Source organism: Antennarius striatus, chromosome 3 (assembly GCF_040054535.1).
Source record: "Antennarius striatus isolate MH-2024 chromosome 3, ASM4005453v1, whole genome shotgun sequence".
NCBI lineage: Eukaryota > Metazoa > Chordata > Actinopteri > Lophiiformes > Antennariidae > Antennarius > Antennarius striatus.
This window is the reverse complement of record NC_090778.1, coordinates 9,922,885-9,945,109: the sequence shown is the minus strand read 5'-3', so window position 1 is coordinate 9,945,109 and position 22,225 is coordinate 9,922,885. Positions and strand designations below refer to the sequence as shown.

General features: G+C 38.9%; 1 protein-coding gene across 1 annotated transcript in view; it reads left to right on the top strand.

Moving 5' to 3' along the window:
* Positions 1 to 22,225, top strand: part of wdfy3 (WD repeat and FYVE domain containing 3) — an 87,531-nt gene that overhangs the window by 26,320 nt on the left and 38,986 nt on the right. Inside the window, exons 6-18 of the mRNA XM_068310442.1 lie at positions 601 to 793; positions 1,620 to 1,806; positions 1,901 to 2,067; positions 6,479 to 6,958; positions 7,406 to 7,510; positions 9,271 to 9,464; positions 11,395 to 11,666; positions 12,521 to 12,718; positions 14,096 to 14,179; positions 16,497 to 16,686; positions 16,918 to 17,132; positions 18,614 to 18,726; positions 19,928 to 20,165. Coding sequence (XP_068166543.1) covers positions 601 to 793; positions 1,620 to 1,806; positions 1,901 to 2,067; positions 6,479 to 6,958; positions 7,406 to 7,510; positions 9,271 to 9,464; positions 11,395 to 11,666; positions 12,521 to 12,718; positions 14,096 to 14,179; positions 16,497 to 16,686; positions 16,918 to 17,132; positions 18,614 to 18,726; positions 19,928 to 20,165 — 2,636 coding nt within the window. The remainder of the gene's footprint in view (positions 1 to 600; positions 794 to 1,619; positions 1,807 to 1,900; positions 2,068 to 6,478; positions 6,959 to 7,405; positions 7,511 to 9,270; positions 9,465 to 11,394; positions 11,667 to 12,520; positions 12,719 to 14,095; positions 14,180 to 16,496; positions 16,687 to 16,917; positions 17,133 to 18,613; positions 18,727 to 19,927; positions 20,166 to 22,225) is intronic.

Below are 22,225 nucleotides of genomic sequence, written 5' to 3'. Positions count from 1 at the left end.
GGAAAAGTTGAAAGGAAAAGAAGATGACTCAACATTAATCAGATGTGTTATTTCTAAGGGTTTTATTATTAGGAAGGAATCACTGGATTACTGGACATCATATATTATCCAGACCGATGGAAAAACAGTTTGCTGAGCAAATGTGTTCATCTTTCCAGTCAATGGCAAAAAACTCTCGTCCCTAAAATTGGGATTCAAACATTTGTGTTTTGAGTCCCACATTAGTAGAAAGTTAAGTAAATTTTAGAAACATATTCTTATTCATTGTGCGTAAATACACATTTACTTCTGGAACAGATTTGGTCATTTGCTAATTCAGCATAGACTTGTCTTGTACAGATTGATGGCCACTGGGTAAGACGTTCATTGTTGTTGCTTAAAATGTTAAATCCAGATGAACACTGATAAATTAGGGCTGCTTGTCCATTTGTGAAATGAAAGAGAGCTGTTACTGTACGCCTGTAAATAAAGGTAGACTGTAGCCACTCTCTTCCATCTCCATGATAACACGGATTCTCTTTCCAGTAGCAGCTTTATCTGCTCGTTTTCACACCGATGTTGTTTCCTGAATTCTGTATTCTGTCCTCTCCTGTCTGGCAGATTCTTGTAAAACTTTGCACCTTTGTGTCCCCGGCGGAGGAGCTGGCCCAGAAGGATGACCTCCAGCTGCTGTTCAGTGCCATCACCTCCTGGTGTCCCCCCCACAATCTGCCTTGGAGGAGGAGCGCAGGGGAGGTGCTCACCACCATCTCTCGGCATGGCCTCAGTGTCAACGTGGTTAAATACATACATGGTATGTACATATGTTCACAACGTCTGGGCCATTGTTCACATGTGTTTCTGTTTGATATGTAATTTAAGTTAGTTCCAATACTAAAATCATTGTCTGTGTGTAGTTGCAATCCTCCCAAGGATAGCTTGATGACCCAGTTAAATTCCAAACTTTCGCAGTTTCTCAATTGTATTCACAATTTTGTTTATTCACATGAAAAAGAGTTTAAAAAATCCCAAAACAAAATCAGGATCATCCACATGGAAGAGCTTCAAACAGGAATCTACAGAGCCAGCAGGGAGACGCTTGAGAGTTAAATATTTATCTTGCAATCTAAAAAAAAAACAAACACATTATGATAATACCAGAAAAGCACACAGATAAATAAAGATCATTTACATATGATATTTTGGCAAATAGATCTTATTTTAGTTGTTAAGATATGTGCAGTATGTCCCTGTGCAGTATGCCTCCATTATCACTGCACTTGTGAAAATACACACATACTGTAGATCCTTGTATAGGGAAACACCTAGATTTCAAAACTGTCCATTACCTTTGAGTTTCTAAAACCTTTTTTTTTTAAACCAAAACTCAAGACAGTATCTACAAATTGTTTTCCAGTATTGCATAGTAAATCTAAACACAAGTAGTTAACAAGACACATTGAAACCAGGCATAGGAATCATAACACATTTTTTTCATTGAAGCTGCATGTCTTAAAACATTCTCCTTTCACTATCAAGTATGAAAAATTGCTCATCCCCCTGAAAGTATTTCATTTTGTAACAGAAATTTGTCCTTCCTCCCTGTTAACCTTTTTTATCCTGGACCTGTCTTTCTACAGAGAAGGAATGCTTGGGCACATGCGTTCAGAACATGCAGCAGTCTGATGATCTCTCACCACTGGAGATTGTGGAAATGTTTGCCGGCCTTTCCTGCTTTCTCAAAGACTCCAGCGACGTATCGCAGACGCTGTTGGATGATTTCAGAATGTGCCAAGGTTACGCCTTCCTCTGCGACCTCATGCTCAGGTATGACTTTGGTCGTCTTTCCGACAGCTAGAAGCTCCTTGTTTCTTAAATGTGTCAAATGAACATTTGAACAAGCTTGTCTATGTGTACACAGGCTGGAACAGGCCAAGGAGGATGAATCAAAAGATGCACTGAAGGACCTTGTCAACCTCGTCACCTGTCTGACAACATATGGGGTGACGGAGCTGAAACCTGCCGGTCTGACCACAGGAGCCCCCTTCCTGTTGCCTGGTTTTGTTCTTCCCCAACCTTCTGGAAAAGGTTTGTTCATGATAGCTGCTGAAGCATGTTAGTCCTTTTACTTTATCAGCTGCCATCATCATTGTTAGAGCTACGATCTTTACTGACAAACCCGTCAAGCTTTTTCATTGGGGACTAGGTAGGAATAATATTAAAATAATTTATTACACAATTAATAATTCTCCCAGACATAATATTTATTTTATTACATTTGAACAACATTTTAAAGAAGAAACATACATATATTCTGTATTTTAGATTGCAGTAACAAACTGAAACTAATAATGAACTGCTACTACTCACAAATATCATGCAAAGTCCAATCCTGCAAAAAGAAAAGTTCTACACATTAACTAATGTTGCTTTTATTCAAGTACGTATTTAAAACAAACGTTTGAAGAAAATATCTACTTCCTTTCTACTCCCAAGTAATTAGCCTGGCTCGTGCACCCCCCCCCCCCCGAGGCTCTGCCCTTTATTCCAAAAAGGAAGTTGCGGTAGGTTAGGGTTGACATTGTGGCAGGCCCCACAAATTTATGTATGGAAGCCTGAGCACCAGCGCTCTATTGTTAGCCTCATTACACTTAAATGGACCTGACCTTTGTACAGGGTGTCATGATTCTTTATTAGGATGAACAACACCATTAGCTTATATTGATTGTCACATACGGGTTTGTGCTTTAAACAGTCTCTATCATTTGTCACAGGCATCAACAAAGGTACTCCACACTCCAATTACAGTACATAAAAGAGAAGCAATGAAAGTAAATGATTGTGATATATAACTAAGATGTGTGTCTTTGTTGGTTTGGGCTGAGAATCTCAGTTTAAGACGAGGAAATGTTCTCTCCGTCACTCATCCATGATGCATCTCAATGATTTCTGATGTCAGGTTTGCCCAAAGCCTTGAAACAAGATTGAGGAATTATGTGAAGAAAGATCTTCATGTATACCCCAGCTGCTGTATATCCCTGTCAGAGCTTAATCCCTGAAATGACTTTAATGCTTGGCTGGTCCCAGTTAACTGAACCTGTTGACAGACACCATGGCAACTCTGCCGCCTGTCACACTGCTGGAGCTGAATGTCTGAAGCCTCCTGCATAAAAATGAGCTCTTAGGAGTCCAGAGATGCTGGAGTGATTCAGAGAATTGAATCGGGCCACTTGTTTACTTGTTTACAGACTGCTTGGATAGAATCTGTCCCCCTCAACCTTCTCCCTTCCATCTTCCTTCCCTTGCAATTTGTTATTCAAGCAACAGATGAAGTTTTTTATGGTAGCCAGACCTACCCTTCATTCTGTTTCAGAATGCCCTCCTTCTGCAGCTAGACTGAATGCACTCCAACTGTATGATAAGACAAGGAGTGTCTGTGATCTTTTTGACTCATGTGACACAATACTATGGACATTGTAATCCTCCCACGTAAAATCTCAGGTTTGTTTCCAATTTTGTTTCATGTCCTAAACTACATTCATTGAAAGAAATAATATGGAGACAAAATATGAGGTAAAGAAATCAAACAAGCCAGAACAAATTAGACATGAATTTTAAATTAAAGATGCTTCATTTAATCCTTTAGTCAGTTTTTAAAAATTTATACATATATATGTGTGTGTGTGTGTGTGTGTGTGTGTGTGTGTGTGTGTGTGTGTGTGTGTGTGTGTGTGTGTGTGTGTGTGTGTGTGTGTGTGTGTGTGTGTGTGTGTGTGTGTGTGTGTGTGTGTGTGTGTGTGTGTGTGTGTGTAAAAATAACTTAATTTTTCTTTGGTTGTATTTAATTCTGGTTCAGCTAATGTCTAACAGAACTTTATTTCGTGTGAATGTTTACCTGGAGGCTGAAAAGTTTCCATGTGACTGGTTTCAGTACTTCTTTCAATGCCGCTGTAGAGTGTTGTTCCCTAACTTGTTACCTCCCCCTCATATTGGATTTTTTTGACTTCAGTCTGTTGCTATCGCAGTTGAGCTGTGCAACCCTCTTTTATAACACACAAGCAAAGGGAGGCACTTGGGTTTGTGTTTATCCTGCTAATGATGGTGCCAGCTGTGTGAGAAGTCATTACCAGAAGCCATCATATTGTGAGAGCCCACTTACACACCCAATTAGGCCGCCACATGCATTTAACGTCGATGTGCTTTGATGTGTATGTTGACACGTGTTGGTGTGGCTCTTCTTGAACATATACTTTTTAAGTGAACTACCTAAGTTTGACTAGTAGCTTACTTTGTGTCCATTTTTTATGGTTATGTTTATGATAGAGTGCATCTTTCATCCTTTTTCTCTCTTTTTTCAACAAAACATAATTATACTATGCAAATAAAAACAACAAAAACTTGTTAATTTTGTCTTATATACCCCCCAAAAATTCTATTTAGTGTGTTGACACCAAATTCTGATTCTTCTCCCATGATGTACAGTACTTTGACACAATGCAGAGCTTCTAAAACCAGAAAACAGATTTAATTGTAGGACAAGCTCCACAAATGTCACCAGTGTCTGTGGCCTGATAAAGTCACACGTGAGAAAGACAAACTTTGAGAATAACATAAGGAATACTTTGCAGTCTTTCAAAAAGATGAAAACATGGAACGAGTTAATTCCTGAAATTGTCATTGAGAAAGAAGAACTTTCATGTGAACCAAATATTATTTTCTACTGTGGTCATCATGAAATGAAACCTCCGTTCCAAAAATATTTTATTAACCACTGAAGGCCTAAAATCCCATTTACCATTCAAGACCGTTGACTTTGTATAATTATTAACAGTGTGGCTTGCTCTAATTGATAGGGTTTTTTTCACTAATGACTTCCTAGGCCTTGTCCATAGTTCAAAGACATATCTTCACGTTCACCTTGAGCACTATTTCATTATTCGGAGCATCCTGTATTTTTTCTTGTTGCTTATAAGACCATGATTTAATTCGAACTGACCGTAACCCAATAATTCACTAAAAAGTGGAGATCCATATATTCATATGGGTTAATCAAAGATTTGTCGCCTCCCCAAAGAGAATTTTTTCTTTTCTGCGACTGTTCCTTCTACCTTAAATTACTTTAACATTACGAGTAGGGATTTTTCTACCATTTTTAATAATTATACAAAAACACCTGAACAACTTTCCATTAGACTTTTTCACAGTGGTGTGCTTGCGCCAAACAAGCTAAGCAGACATGTGATGATCATTTTTTCACTTACGTGTAGATTTTAGTCTGTGTGACATGTGATATTATTTAGCAAAATAATTCCCAATAATTCTCTTTATTAACTGTTCTGTACTGACTTGTTGCCTGCTGAGGTTTCCCTATTAAAGCTAGGTTTTGGGTTTCCTTACAGTGACTCTGAATTAAACGTTGTGAAAACCTGTGAACAAATTGATAATTTTCTCCAAACCAGCAGTGCTTTTACATGAGATTATTTTTTACTCCTCCTGCAGTCGCTGCTCTTTAGATTTCATCCACCTTCAAAGCAATTTGGTCTCTTCTCATATAACATCAGGAGGGATCTCAGATATCTGCTTTCAGGTTGGGCCGAGAGCTTTCTAGTCCAATAAATCTTATTTAAAATTGCTGGATCGAAGCCAGAAAAGTCATATTTAGATCTGAGCCTGCAAAATGTAATGTGATGCAAATGTGTTGTCAGTTCCCATCAGTCAGTTTTGTTGATGTTTGCGCTCTCATTGTGTTTTGATACTTTTGTACTGAATAATTTGTGTCACTAAAAATACAACCAGTGCAAAGCGGATGAATTTTTCCACCACTTAAGTTTTCGTTTAGCTGCTGTTGTTTTTGATGTGGGAATAATGTTTGTTATTTAGCATGTTTGTTTAATCACCTCTTTAATTTACAGAAAAGTGCTTTATAATTTAGTACTATTATGACTATTATTATCATTTTATTGTCTTTACTGATAAGCAAGTGGAGCACATACTGATGTGGTATGAATGCTATCACTATTTGGATGTTTGTGTGAATGAATGAATGCTGGCTTGAGTCCATTAACCATAGACCACCATACACTGCACTGTAAATACACACTGCTACTTGTACATAATTAGCATTTTTTTAAAAGTTCAGGTATTAAGTACTAGGTATTTTCTTGGGGACAGTTAGGTGGCTGGTTCAAGACCAGTTCAAGATCAGTGCGGACCAACAAGTATAAAGTGTGAACTGGTAGTTAGGGAGGTGCTAGTTCACCTACTGAACACTGTCGTTTTGCCCTTGAGCAAGGCATCAGCCCCCTATGAGTTTCTCATTGGGTTCTATGTGGTTGACCGCCACTGTACCATCATTTTCTTTTTGTACTTTGTGTGTGTGTGTGAGATATAGAAGAATGGAAAAAAATATTTTTTCCTACAGATTCACTATAATATTATTTATTAATTTATTTATTCACATAATTACTAACCCGTTTTCCTTTTCCCATCTTATCTCCAGGTCACGCAGTGCGTAATATCCAGGCATTTTCTGTGCTTCAGAATGCCTTCCTGAGGGCTAAAACCAGCCGTCTGGCTTGCATGTTACTGGACGCTATCGGAAACATTTATGCAGCGGAATCGGCCAACTATTTCATACTGGAGTCACAACACACCCTGTCACAATTTGCGGATCGAGTGGCCAAGCTCCCTGAAGCTCAGGCTAAATACTTTGAGCTGCTAGAGTTTGTCGTCTTCAGCCTCAACTACGTACCGTGCAAGGAGCTGTTCAGCGTCAGCGTGCTGCTCAAGTCAAGCACGTCACACGCCTGCAGCATCACGGCCGTCCGGACGCTGCTGAAACTGGCCAGGCATGACCCAGTATTCAGTGATGTTTTGCGGGAGGTCGGCCTGCTAGAGGTGCTGGTCAACCTGCTACACAAGTATGCTGCCTTGCTCAAAGAGCCAACCACACAGCAGCAGCAACACAATAATGACCAAGGTGAGTTGAAGTGGGATGCATATGATCCTTACAAACACGCTTAAGAGTCAAATTGACTGTTGACTGAGACAACAGAACAAAAGCCCAAGTCAGTGGCACCATACTGTGTGAGGTCCAAGCCTTCAGAAACACTAAATGCTGTTTAACTCATTTAGGTACAGGCTAAATGGATCTAACCAACCACAGACTTGACTTGAAATCCACTGAGCTGGATCAAGAGCAGATTAGAAACCCATTAGATCCAAAAATGCACATTTTTTCAAACACAAATGGTCAGAAAATTAAATTCCGTTTCCTTTTGATTGTGTTATTGCCTTCTGATAGAAGATTTCCATGTCCTATTTTTTTCTTGTTTACCCTATCCTATCATTGTGTTTACTTATTGTAGTCATGCTGTCATCTGATGCTAACCTCTGTTCCCTTTCTTTGTTTCCCCTTCGTCTTTAGCTGACTGTAAGAACAACACAGTAGCAGAGGAGCAGAAACAGTTGGCTTGGCTGGTAATGGAGACACTGACTGTGCTCCTGCAGGGCTCCAACAACACTAATGCAGGTAAACCGACTCATTTTAGGTATATGCAGATTGTGCTACATTTAGAATATGTCGAACTTTCGGTTAAGTATGAATTGTTGGTACATTGAGGTACAATTTTATCAACTGGGCCCAAATTGTCGAGGCTTTGGATCTAGTAATTTGTTTCTGCCTAAAAAACGGGCAAAGATCTTATTGTAGTTCCCTTAAGCAAACTAAAAGCATCGTCAACCAAACTCAAGAGCTGCTGACCTTTGACCTTGCTGTTGAGGTAGAGAGGAAAGGATCAATAAAGCATCATATTGCATCTCCTGAAGGCTCCCTCTCCTCCCACATCACTCAGTCTCTTATTGGCCCTTCATGAGTGCGTGGAGTGTGTGTGTGTGTGTGTGTGTGTGTGTGTGTGTGTGTGTGTGTGTGTGTGTGTGTGTGTGTGTGTGTGTGTGTGTGTGTGTGTGTGTGTGTGTGTGTGTGTGTGTGTGTGTGTGTGTGTGTGTGTGTGTGTGTGTGTGTGTGTGTGTGTGTGTGTGTGTGTGTGAGATGAGTCATAAAGGTAACCTACAAGCTGCACAAAGACTGCTCGCAGCTGTCTTTGACCTTGATGGTGACTAGTTGCTTCCTTCAGAATGAGAGGATGACGTGCAGCCCTCCACTCCGACACACTGATTACAATTACAATTTACGCCGCAGGCTCTCAGCTTTAGTCTTATCTACAGTAAAGAGACTTAAAATGACTGCAAGAACAGGAACAAAAAAATTCCAAAAGCTCTCGGTCAGAATCACATTTCTCCATCAGCAACAGACAGAAATTTTACAACAAAACCGGTGTGTTATCATTATACATAATAATATTATAAAAATAGAATAATAACTAAAAGGGGTTGGTCAGTCAAAAAGTAGGGTTTGTGAGGTAGTAAATGGTAGTGGCATTAGCAGATCTTTACAGAAGTATAAGTCAGTGTGAGAGAGGTGAAAGTAATGATGTCTGACTATGAAGAGTTCAGTACAAGAATCAGCAGGGACTCCAAACAAAACAATAAGTTGTGTTGTGGTTTTGAAATAATCACTCCAAACTTTCTGCAAACCAGAGCAATAAAAAAAAAAAAAAACAGATGGAAAATGGCTTCTGTCTTATTAGTTAATGTTAGGTAGTCAGTCCAGTTGAGAATGATCTGAGCCCCAGCCATGATCCTGAGTGTGTCCATACAACACACTCAGGATCATGGGGAACCTGAGTGTGTTGTATGGACTTCTTTGTGAAACCAGTTCCTAACCCTTGCTTCATGTGGTTATGGGTTTTGTGATTGTATGTGATGATCAAAACACTTCATAGACCTTAGAAATAAAGGATTTGTGGTGGAGTAGGGAGAAGATCAACCCAAGGTTGCTTAACAAATGTTATGAAGGGATTATACAATGTCTAACTGAAAGATCTAAACAGGAGGCAGGTAAATTAAAATCAGCTTGAACATTTGAAATAAAACCAACTATAAAGGTTTTTTGTGGCATTTATATTACCTATCAGAGATGAAAGTCAGACGTGCTAATTTGAAAAATTTCTTTAAAAAACTGCATTACCGGTAAAATAAAATGCTTCAGAAGAATGATGAAACAAAGATACACTTTGAGCTTTGGTCTGAAAGAATATAATACCTTTGACCTTTGTGTCTGAAATAAGCATCAACTTACTTGTCCACAAAAAGCTTAATGTCATTCTCTCCTTAATTTTAGGAATATACATATATTCTTAATAGACTATAATTCTTCCCTTTGTTTCTCAGCTTTGTTCAGGGAGTTCGGTGGCGCTCGTTGTGTTCACAACATTGTGAAGTATCGCCAGTGTCGGGAACACGCTCTACTCATCATCCAGCAGCTCGTGCTCTCGCCCAGTGGAGATGACGACATGGGAACGCTGCTGGGACTCATGCACTCTGCACCGTCCAGTGAACTACAGCTGAAGACCGACATACTGCGGGTAACGACACAGAAACGGTCCCTGATGTGCACATTCAAAAGTCATTCAGAAACTGTGACTCCACTTTAACCTGCTTCATATATGTGCTTGATATATCAATTAATTGAGTACTTTATATATATTACTCTATATTTTGTTTTACTATTATTTAACAACCTTTTTTTACATCGTAGTGCAGGGAGGACTTCAGATTTATATCAGCTCAAACATTATGCAGACTGAAGTCTGTAAAAATCGATGAGCATTTAAAGCCCTGCTTGCAGTAATTTCTTCAAACCAGCGGCGCTAAGTGTGAGATGCACATAAAGGGACATATACACAGATTCACACACACATGCACACAGGATGTGAGACTCGGTTTTGAGGCATTATTGCATTTTTAAATTCCACTCTGTCAGAAGAGGTAATTCTCAGGCCTTTTGAAAGCTTTAGTGGGATTAGTTTATCATCTTTTTTTGCTGCCGTTAAACTAATCAGGGATTTAATTACCGTTCTCACAAAATAAAGAATATAAAAATGTATATGAAATATTTTCCTCTCACTCATCATCAGATTTTGTGGAACGTGGACAGGAACACACTGTAGACACGCAAACATATCTCAGAATTAAGCTGATTAGCCTTGTGAAAGAGCATAATTAACCCTTTTAGTCTATGGGGAGGGCACAGCCAAACCCTGAAATGCTTCATCTGATCCGCAGCCATGAGGATGTTTTACCAGCCACTTCACAGCTGCTACATATGAAACACAAAACCTAGATTTTTGAAGCACACAGTTTTAACACTTTGGAACATAGGAAGAGGATGTCTTGAACGTCCTGTGATTGAGAAAAAAAAGAAAGAAACAAAAACACACTCTGCTGAGTGTGTCAGTATTTTAATGCAGCAGGAAACAGCTGTCTCAGCGGTGCAGTATGCCACTGTTTTTGTTTTTCATTTATTCCCTCCTCCTCCTTTGGGATACATCATCACATCTGAGCTGTTAGTAGTTTAAGTAAATCTTAAGATAATGTTCAGTAATTTGCTGTGTTCTGGATTTAGAGAGAAAGGCACTGTCTTTGGAAGAAAACATACAGTATTGAGATTCAAGTCCAATTGATAGATGCGGTGGCCTCATTTTGGCAAAAAAGAGATTATTTCATATTTTTAATAAATGAACATTAAGGAAAAAATAATTTTCACAGTTTCTAAACTTTAAACTTCAACACTGCAAAAATGGTAATGATTTTCCAGATGATATCACTATAGGTACTGTTAGTTCATACAGTGCATCTTCATTTACTATATATGTTTTTTTATTTGAATCTTAGAAAGTTTGACCACTTTTAGGTTACTAATTAAAAACGTTTTTAGTTCCCCAAGGTGATATCCAATGATACAGGTTCTCGTTGCAGTTTAGGTTGTTGTTTAAATTTAATCATAAAATTCAGAAAAATGTAGGAGAAAAATATTCACTGAGTGCAGTGAGTCAAGAAAACCCTGAGGGGCTCATAAATGTCTTGCTGCAAAAGAGGAAGTTGACGAACAGAGACTTGACTGAGTGAGGTGACAAAAATGTAATGATGTGAGAAATCAACAAGGTAGAGAGAGATTTAGTGTCAAAATGAAAAATAAGTGATTGAAATAAAGTCAGTGAAAATAACACCAGTTGTAGCTCAGAGAAAGCAGAAAGAAAACCGTACATATCATATCTGTTGAACGTGTGGTTTTTTTTTTGTGCTCACAAAGAGCTTATTACATCTTGCTTCAAAGCGGTGATGTATTGTTATTGACAGTGTTTGTGTGTTCGTTCGTCCGTCCGTTAGTATGTCCACCAAATATCTTCGCAACTGTTGCAGATAGAAAGATGAAACAAAATGCACATTACTTCTAGTTCGTTTTTGGAAATAAATAATTTCATATCTAGGGTTAAGTCATCATCTCCTCCTCAGGCATTACTTGCGGTGTTGCGGGAGAGTCATCGCACCCGTACGGTGTTTCGCAAGGTGGGCGGCTTTGTCTACATCACTTCTCTGCTGGTGGCCATGGAACGCTCCCTGTGTCAACCACCACGACACGGCTGGGACCGGGTCAACCAGAATCAAGTCTTTGAGCTTCTGCACACCGTCTTCTGCACGCTCACTGCCGCCATGCGCTACGAACCCGCCAACTCACACTTCTTCCGCACTGAAATCCAGTACGAGAAACTGGCTGACGCTGTAAGGTACAGTCATTTTGCACAGAGCTAGCTAGCACCAGCTGAGGCTTTCTCCAGAGTTTTATTCATGACAACGCTTGTGTGTTGTAGTATTTATTTAAATGTCTTCTTTTGTGTACCTGCTCTTAAAGAGGGAAAATTAAATCATGAGTCATTATCACATAGGGTGTGAGTGTTCATTGTCTTACTCACAATAACAAGCACAAAGCATTTACTTCACGTTATGTTCAATATGTTCACATCACTTGACTGAAAGTCCACTAGATTTATTCTGGGGCCACATTGTGGGGCCTCCATCAGCAGGTGGATTGTGCTTTTTAAAAAAAATCAAACCATTGTTGGTCACTTTTATTTCCAGTGACTCAGGCAGACTTTGAGCACTGTTTTAAAACCCACACTGTAAGCCTCAGAATGTTTTTCTGATTTCTGTCTCTTATGATATTAGAGAACACACAGTTAATAGAACCTTCTCTTCTACTAGCATCTCATATCATGTCCATGTGGGACAACACATGATTGATAAAGCAAAACTGATCTCTTCTCTCTTTGCCACTGGTGGCAAGATGGTCTATGCATGTGATCTTTCTGACGAAATTATTGTTTGAGCTCATTTAATAAAACTAACAAAGACCATTAAGTCATTGTGTATTTTTCATTTTTTTATTGCCCCTAAAGTAACAAATAATGTTATTCACATAATTCTTTGTAATTTTTTTTTTAAACATTTTCATGACAATAAACTACATCTACTGGTGAGGGCCATGAAAAATGACTGATAGCTCCATAAAATGATGTGATTTGGTGTTCTTATATAAAAGGAACCTTCGTCGCCTTAACCACCTCTACTCGCTTCCCACCAGGCTGCTGGGCTGCTTCTCAGACACTAAGAAGCTGGCTCCCACCGTCGTGTTCCCCTCCAATGCCCAGCCTTTCCAGAGGCTGCTTGAGGAAGAAGTTGCCCCAGGGGGTTGCGCAGGAGACAGCGTCTGCCCCACACTCAAACACTGCAGCAAACTCTTCATTTACCTTTACAAGATGGCCACAGACTCCTTTGACAGGTCAGTGGATTTATGCATTTTGACTGCTTGGTTTTAATTATAGCTTTTACAGATCAAAATTAAGTAAATTAAACCAAATATCATGTAAATTTCACATTTTGTGTCTACTTCACCTATAGTAGGAGTTCAGTTTCGTGTCACACAATGGCCAACATTTACTGGTGTTTTATTTTATTTGGAGCTTGTCAGTAAAGTACAATTTTCACTAATAATCAATTCAAAACACTCAAACAGAACTTGGATGATGTCTTATCATTGTTGGCAGACGGACTGGTAAAATGTGAAAGAATGAAATGTACTTGTTATCATGCTGTCAACAAGTTTTTTTTGTTTACACTCTGTGGTTTAATATATTTAATGATAAATAAGTGTGTTTGTCTCAAAATAAAAAAATGGTCAGGATCTTGCAGTCGAGTTCGGCAGCGACGCGTTCAGTCAGAACATTTATTTGTTACCTCAAGAGCCTCACATATACCTGTAATCTCTACAATCCTTTTAAAGAGCCCTAAAACATTTTCATTGGAGAATGCTCATAATTGTAACACAGTGCACCAAACATTGCAGATCAATACAGTAAATTTTTTTGTACAAGTGGACAAGGTGTTTGTAGTGTGTGTGTTGAAGCCAGGCTACAGCTTTGTTTTTGTCAGTACTACTGTACAGTCCCAGCTTCTACCCTGTCAGCATCTTCACCTGAGACTCTCACGGGGAAACGGATTCAGCTCAGAACTCAGAGGTTCAGTGAAGCCTGGCTGGTCGTGTTGTAAATAACAATAATAACAAGTGAAAACAGCACTAAGGGTTAGTATTTTTAAATTAATTCTCGTAATGTGACATTAGAGAGGCCAAGACAAGCTGGAACTAACTAGAAATACTGTTTACTGCAGCTGGTCTTAGTTCATCGATTTGACTTTTCACTGTGGCATTTAAGAAGCAGACAACCACATCATCAATTACAATCTTCTTTCCCTTTTACTTTTTCTTGTGCTTGTTTGCATCTTCTGGAGTTTCCTCCTGAAAGCAGTTTCTGTGTGTGGGACCCATCCGTGGGTCTGTAGATGTAGCTGGCGTCATGCATGTGCTCCAGCTCCAGCTCCGATCCCGTTTCCCCTCTCAGCTGTCCACTAACAGCTTTTTTACTTCTCTCTCTTTTCCTTTTTCCACCTCTAACCTCTGGTGCTGTCTGGCTGTTCATCTTCGGCTCGGTCCATCTGCACGGCTGCTTATGTGTGTATATGTGTGTGTGTGTGTGTGTGTGTGTGTGTGTGCGTGTCTGCGTGTGTATGCTGGTGAAATACCTGCTTATATGTGTTTTTGCACTTCTTTGATGTGTGTGGAACGTGGTCTTGTGTGTGTTCGTGTGTGTGCTTGCTGCAGTCGTGCGGAGCAGGTGCCTCCCTGCCTGACTCACGAGACCTCCCTGCCCTCGCCGTGGGGCACGCCAGCACTCGCCAGGAAGAGGTAGCTACAGAGCTCTGTCACTTTCCTCACCTTCATCCCTTCATTTCAGTTTTCCTCACCTTCATTTAACAGTATCTGTGTATACTAGTGTCACTATGATGAGGAATTCTTCTAACTGTAATTCAGCAAACACAACCTTAAACTTGTCTGTAATTCTTTGAAGAACGTCGACAAATAAACGTTGTTCATTGTAAAACGCCTGATTATTCTAGATGATTTTGCTAATTTGGACATTTTTTAGGCACATTTGAACATTTTCATTTTCTTCTGCTACAATAGAGTAGCAGAGTTTATGGTCTATAGTGTCATCAGTTGTTTTTTTTCCCATTAGCAGAGGTATTAATGTCCTCGAGTCTATTTTAATCAGATATTTTATAGACAAATAAATCATTGATTAATTATTGATTAATCAATGAAACAGTTTTAGAAATTTACAATGTAAATCATTTGTTGCAGCCTGAATTTGACAATGTAAACAATTTTAATCAAAATTTCTAAATAAAAATACAAATTCATGAACATAAAGTTATAATACATTATTTGATCAACTTTCAGAACTAGGTTTTATGGGTTTTCCAGGAAAATTAATTCACAAATTGTAAACTCTTGTACGACAAGCATTGCCCCTCTCGTTCTTTGTATCTCGATTGGGATTTGATATTGGATTAAAAGCTTTCTTGTGGGTGGATGTCATGAATAACCTGATGAAAAAATGAAACCTCTTACGACAGTTCCTTCCCCTATAAAATCAGGTGTTGACAGTCAGAGCAGAACGGTTAGAACCACATAAAAGCACTAAATAAAGAAGAGTGTGACAAACGCAAGAAACGTGACTTCAGTCACCCTTTCTGAAGAATACTCCTCTTTTGATCCACATACAGATTTTTAAAGGTTTTGTTTACAGTTTGTGGACATCTGTACATCAACAATTGCTGCCAGTGTAAACTATTATGGGAATCCTTATCACCTCTGCAGTCCTGCTCCTCCTTCCTTTCCTCCTGAGATGGAGGTTTTGACTGTGAAGAGGGTTTATGTGGATTATGAAACCATAGTGTGTGAGGATACAGAGATGTACTATATGTTGCTCCGTATTTGTTTGGTTTCATTCAAATGAAAACATAAATTGTGATTTAATGTTGCTTCAAATTATACTACTTTAAGACATTTTCAGCAGTTTGTGTACAAATACTATTATTCGTGTTGTGAGGCTTTAAGCTGCATATTTCAATTGCTGACACTTTGTCCATCCACAGTGAAACACAAGTCACCTGGTCTTCATGTTTAATCTTCCACTCCTTAGAATAAAATTTAAAAAAATGTGTGTTAGTATTGGCTTTGCTTCAAGGGTTGTCCCAAATTAATACTAAATAGAAATTAAACTGGATACGTTTTGGGTATGTATGGTGAAAAAGTTGTAATACATTGTGAAAGATGGTACCTGAGCCTTTAGAACGCCCCGCAAAACAGCAATTTATTTCTTCAGGTTTTCAGTATACAGTGGTTTAGTTTCCCTGTTACTATAGGTATTTTCAAGCATAAAGTACTAGTAAAAAAATGTTAAAAATTGAGTGACCGCCAGACACTTCGAACATGAAGATCCTATTTATGTTTCCTTCCTGGCATTTAACCCATCAGCACATTATGCTTACTCTAGCATTTTCTATCTCGGCATCTCTCCAGAGGGAGGTTTTGCTACTTTCAAATTTGCATAGCAGTAACAGGCCTTTTTTGTCTAATTGCCTGACTTCAGGCTTCAGCAGATCTCCTGTTCACTGTTTTTTCAGCCGGTTACTGTTTGCTGCAGGTGAACGGGTAACCGGCTGAAACTTCTCTAAAGTATGAGGATGGCTGCTGTGTTGAGTAAAATTAAAGTATTGAATACCAACGAACATTTATTCAATGTAATTATTTCTGCCCTCATTGTAAGAATGTTCCTTCAGGAAGACACTTTTTGTAGGTTTAAATATTTAGCAGCCTTTCCATAATTTTTTGATCCAGTTGCATGTGGCTGGCGGCAGGTCTCATTATGCTGCTTTGGTTTGAAACAAGAATAAACGTTGCTTTCTTCTTGTCCCAAACAGCAAATTTTCATAATCTTATTAAACAGCTGTTATTAGAAGGTTTCTTTGTAGTAAAACAAAAGGAAAAACTCAAAAATAATGATATTTCCATCTCTCCAAAATGAAAATACGTTTTCTGCGTCTAAAATTGGTGAGTGTTTTATGCCGTTCCATCGTCATTAAATGTTGTAATGCAGGTTGTATCCGGGTTGACTGGACTTAAACTACATGTGGCTTTCTGTTCCTTGTGCTCCCAGACATGGCTACTACAGTTCCTCAGGCTCCTCTGCCTCAATCAAAGCTCTGGCAGACCTGAAACTCCACTTAACCAACCCCTCCCACCCCACTTACTCATCGTCTTCATCTGACATGGTGGTCATCCATCCGGGGGCTGTCCTGGCCATGCTGGACCTTCTGCCCTCTGTCTCATCTGACAGTCAGCCAGAGGTGAGGAAACACATAAAGGAAGTGTGACTTCCTGTTAAAGGAGTTGAAGGGGTGACAAGCAAGGCAGGAAGGTTTCATTATGATGTCAGTGTGTTCTCTACATGTCAGAGTGAACCAGACTAGCACTGGGTTTGTGAGCTGTAGTACAATACAGGGAGTGCTGTTGTTTTTGCAGATCAAGTAAATTAAATCAATAAAAAATGTTGGAGTCTTCTCCTGTGTATCCTCTAGCACGCCCTCGACCTGCAGCTGGCAGTGGCCAACATCCTCCAGCTCCTGGTGAACAGCGAGAGAAACCAGCAGGTTCTGTGTGAAGCTTGTCTCCACCAGCGGCTGTTGCAGCGCTGTAGTCAGGCCTTGGGCGATGAAGACCATCCGCTGCACCCTCCACTACAGAGGATGTTTGAGAGGCTGGCTTCTCAGGCGCTGCAGCCGATGGCGCTTAGGTAATGTGCTCAACCAATAGTTTTACTTGTCTTATGATCAGGTTAACATTGATAAAGAAACAACACAAACCATTCCCAACTACAGTAAAACTTCTTTAACATTTAGCCCCCAAAATAAATGTTACTCCAAGTTACCTTACCTTGAACTTTGTGAGACTACATTTCCTATGTTTTGTTGACGAGATCAAGATTCTGTCACGTGTACAGTTACCAATTTAAGACATCTTAGTCCATTTGTATAAAATTGATTTAGAAAGGTTTACAGTATATTTTCTGAGAATTTATATAATTATAGTTAATTTCCTATACGTTTATGTACTTTTAGCTTGGAAAATGATTGAGAAATGATTTTTTAATCATTTTTGTTTTTTCAAAATATGATTTTGTGAGTATGTCTTTTTTTATTGCACCTTATAGACGTGACTGGAAATTGCGGGAAAGAGAAATGTGAGATGGCTCCTGGGCAGATGTGAGCTCTGTAATTGCCAAACTGCCTCTTGTTAGGATTTAAACTCCCCAACTTTTCATTTTATCACTTTAACATAACATCAAGGTGAGGATATTCCCTCCTGTGGCTAAAAATTGCATTTGGGAAGTGTAATCTGCTTTGACAGTTTCAGTATGCGAAGTAGGGCTATGTATACAGACAAAACAGATTTTCCGCTCGGCTAGTTAAGTGAAATGAGAGCTTGGGGTTGAGGAATGGGAACGAAAGTTACTTGACATGCACACGGTTGCTTCTTTTTATATGTAAATGTGGCCTCTTCCTGGCTGATATTCTCTCTGCTTGTAATTATGCAGGAGGTAAACGAAACTGTAGCTGTCAATCTGTTTCACCCTCTCCTGTCCTGTCCTCCCTCCCTGTCTGTTCCCTTCACTCATCAATCATTCTTTATTCTACTCCTCTTCTGTTTTTTCTTTTCTCATTTTGTCTCAGTTATGCTAACATCAGCCCCAGCTAAGCATCTCTGTTTCTTTGTTGTTCAGAAGTTCTCTGGTTTCAGAAATTGGCATCTCTCACCCAGTATTTGACAGCAGATAGAAACCATTACTGGGGCCTTTATTAGTTTAGATGTATGACATTGAGATTCACTGCAGTCCCATAGTGCTTTCATACAAGTTGTTTTTCTGCTGCTGTTCAGAGGTTTCATGCAATGTAACATTGGTTTGATTAATAAAATTAAACAGATGGAGTTTGAGTTATAGAATTTGTATTTACTGTAACAGTATCAACAACTTTATTTCAGTAAACTAAGGGTTTTTCCAAACCAAATATTTTCATTAGATATTGTGGTTTTATATTTAAATTAGAACTGTACTTTCATATTATTAAAGTACGACCTGGTCCCAGTTTTCAAGTTCAATGGTAATCATCATAAAATGGAACTATAATATTGTACCATCATTTCATTCATCCTGTGTGTTGGTTTTCTTTGCTGGTGTATTTCTATTCTTGACATGGTCACTGTCTTCCTCTTCAGGGAGTTCTTACGTCTGGGAAACCCTCTGAACTGTGGCGCCTGGGACAAGAAGCTGCTGAAGCAGTACCGGGTCCATAAGCCCAGCTCTCTTGGCTACGACTCTGAAATGAGAAGTAAGACAACAACTCTATTCCTGATGTTGACCACATGTTAGTCACTCGGCGGGGGCCTGAGATAAAATGTTTTTCCTGCTGTTGTATATCAGGTCTTTTAAAACCAAACGTTTGCCAGGAACAAAGATGTACCTTCAGTTTATTTCTCGAAACATTTTTATATGATGCTTAATATGCCCCAACTTTAATGTTATTTGAATTTGCAGAGATGCCTCTTTATTTGTATACCTGGATTTTTGTGTAGAGTGACTGATAATCAAAGAATATATTCCAGAGTGTTAAAGTTAGGGCTTATGTATTATTTGCAAGTTATGCCCATCAGTCATCATAACTTCCTCTACTCCTTTTTTGCTCTCATTCCCTGCTTTCTCACTCTGACGAATCTTCAACACTCTGTGACTGCAGAGGATGAGCTTTTCGTTTTCATTTATTTGCTGGTGATAATAACCAACACTTACCCGGTGATAGAAAGTGAGGTGACTAAAGATTTTTTGGTTGGTTTCAGATGATTGATTAAGTCAGTGAACAACCTGCATATAGTATGTACAACCCAGATGTTATAATCAGTACGGCATGTTTCTCATATAGTTGCTGAATTGACTTGCTGCAGATAAGTGTATAGATTTTAGTTTAGTTTTAGTAGTTTAGATTTTGAAGCAAAACAGCAATTAGCAGGAAATCTAAGACATTCATGTGTAAAATCTCCTTTTCAACAAAGATTGTGAATCTTATGCAAGTAGTTTGTTTTTCATTAACATCTTTTAACGTTTATAATTTGTGGGCTCCCTCAGCATGTCTTAATTGCTTATTGTGTCTCCTATGTGAGGATGGATATTAAGTCCCCACTAATTACTGTTCTCGATAAGCAGCCACTACTTGAACATGCTGTGCCATTTTTTTTTGTCTGAGAGGATAATGGAGCATGGATTATTAGCTGTTTGATTATTCCTGCAATGGCTGCATTGATTCTGTATTTCTTAAACGTATGTGTTGACTTTTGAATTGTAAAAACAGAAGCTCTCTATTTCTCAAAAAGAAAATAGATCTAGGTGTTCCATAGCCGCTGCTTCTGGAGCAATGAACATCTAGATTTGATTCAGTGCCGTGCGCTCTGAGAGTTTGACAGAAATAAACGTTAATACAAAGTTAGTTTTTGAAAAAATATCTATTAACCGATGTCTCCACCATGCTGATGTCACAGACAGTATGACCATGTCCATGGAGGGCTTTGGACCTGACAGCGTCTTCACCACCCCTGCAGAGGACAACGGCCAGTATCGCATCAGCCGCAGCCTGGTTCGCTCTGCAGAGGGCAGCACCGTGCCTCTCACCCGAGTCAAGTGCCTGGTGTCCATGACAACGCCTCACGACATACGTCTTCATGGGTCGGCCATCACGCCGGCATTTGTGGAGTTTGATACGTCGCTGGAAGGCTTTGGGTTAGTCCTCGTCAACATTAAATACTAAGAATGGTTTTGAGGAATAATTGTTATATTTTGTTTATTTTTTTATTTTTTTGGTCTTGATTTTATCAAGGGGGGACATGGGTCTTAGGCGTTTTAAACATACATACATCCATCCATCCATCCATCCATCCATCCATCCATCTTTTAGAGAACATCTCATGCACAAATATTCTAATTACTGTAGTACAGAGAATTTACATAACAGCTTGTGTAACATCACACCAGATAGAATTGTTTGAATCTGAATTTATTACTAATTTTTAACTATATTGTCATTTCATTGTTTTTATCGGAATACAGTAATGTGGAAAGAATAGCACCATGACGTACGTACAGATATATCGCTGATATTATGACCGAGATGTTAGCCATCATGTTCTTATTTGCACGTCCTACAGAACAAAATTCATACTCACTTTCCTCTACATTCTTTGTTTTTTTGCTCATCTAACTCCAGACAACTTTCACCCTAAGTAGCTGATAAATGTTCCATTTTGTTCGCCGGTTTATCTGTACCTCCACCATTTGGTATGGACCAGGTAATCTGGGTTTATCGAAGCTCCTGAGCACAAAAGGACTGCCTGCTGCTGCTACTGCTGGAAACAATGTTAATGAAAGTGCTGAGACTGAACCAGATAAATGTGCTTTAAAAATTAATCATTGAGCTGAAAGCCAGAATCCTTTGTAAACCAGTGGAACACTGCTGTGTTAAGATAATTACAGTGCCTTGCGAAAGTATTGGCCTCCCAAAAGAACTTTTTGACATTTTGCCACATTTCAGGCTTCAAACTTAAAGATAACAAATTGAAAATATTTTTCATGAATCAACAACATGTGAGACACAATCGTGAAGTGGAACCAAATTTATTCAAAATTTTATATTGTGTTTATATAAAAAACTGAAAAGTAGGATGTGCAGAAGTATTGGCCCCCTGTTCTCTCCAGAAGTTCCCTGATGACTTCTGAATGATCCAGTGTTGACCTAAATGACAACAATGACAAACAGAGTTCACCTGTGTGTCATTTGATCTCACATTTGCACATCCTACTTTACAGTTTTTTATTCGTAAACACAATATAAAATGTTGAATAAATGTGTTTCCACTTCACAATTGTGTCCCACATGTTGTTGATTCTTGAAAAATATTTTCAGTTTGTTATCTTTAAGTTTGAAGCCTGAAATGTGGCAAAATGTCAAAAAGTGTTTTGAGGGGCCAATACTTTCGCGAGGCACTGTATATGAATTTCTCACTTAAAGCAATAAAAAATTTCATCTTTTGTTGCATTTAGTTTTTTCATTCATTGTTAAAGCAGGAAATATTTATGTCCTTCAGAACTCTGGGAGTGGATCCATTTTTACAGCCTTCTTTCAAAGATGCTTTTGCAGTCTCATGATGTCAGTCTCATGGAAACCAATTTCTGTAAATATTTCTCATCGCGGATCAATTCTCCACACCAGTGACACACATCTCCAGATGAAGAATGTTATTTTCCCCCATAATTAAACAGATTGTGTGTTTCTTTTCTTTCTTTTTTTTTTTAACCTTTCAGCAGCCCCTGGAACTGTCTCAGCAGGAGACCATTATTCGCCTCCTGCCGTGCATACAAATAGGCTTATTTTCCGCTTTTTCTGTCACATAACACCCGTTGCTGTGCTTTGAGAGTTGTGCTGCTGTCAAAGGCTCCTGAGCTTCAGCTTTGTGTTATATGTTAGCAGCATAGTGAAAACTGGGGTCAGTGAAAATGGCAGCATTTGGAGTGTGACCTTGGCCAGTCACCCATACATTTCCAGCAACACACCTGGTACATGACACATGCACACATGTTAAACTGACACACAGTAAACAACTGGAGACGTGAGGAAGCTATGTTATTTTCTTCATTAATATTCATAAGGATACAGATTTAAGAAAAAGGGTGTTGTCTTACAAAAGGTCATTCAGATTCTCTCTAAGTGTAGCAGCAAAGTACTGAAGTTCCAGTCATGTGATTACCTGACCAGACGTGAATGCTAGAAGGACTAGCTTCAATTT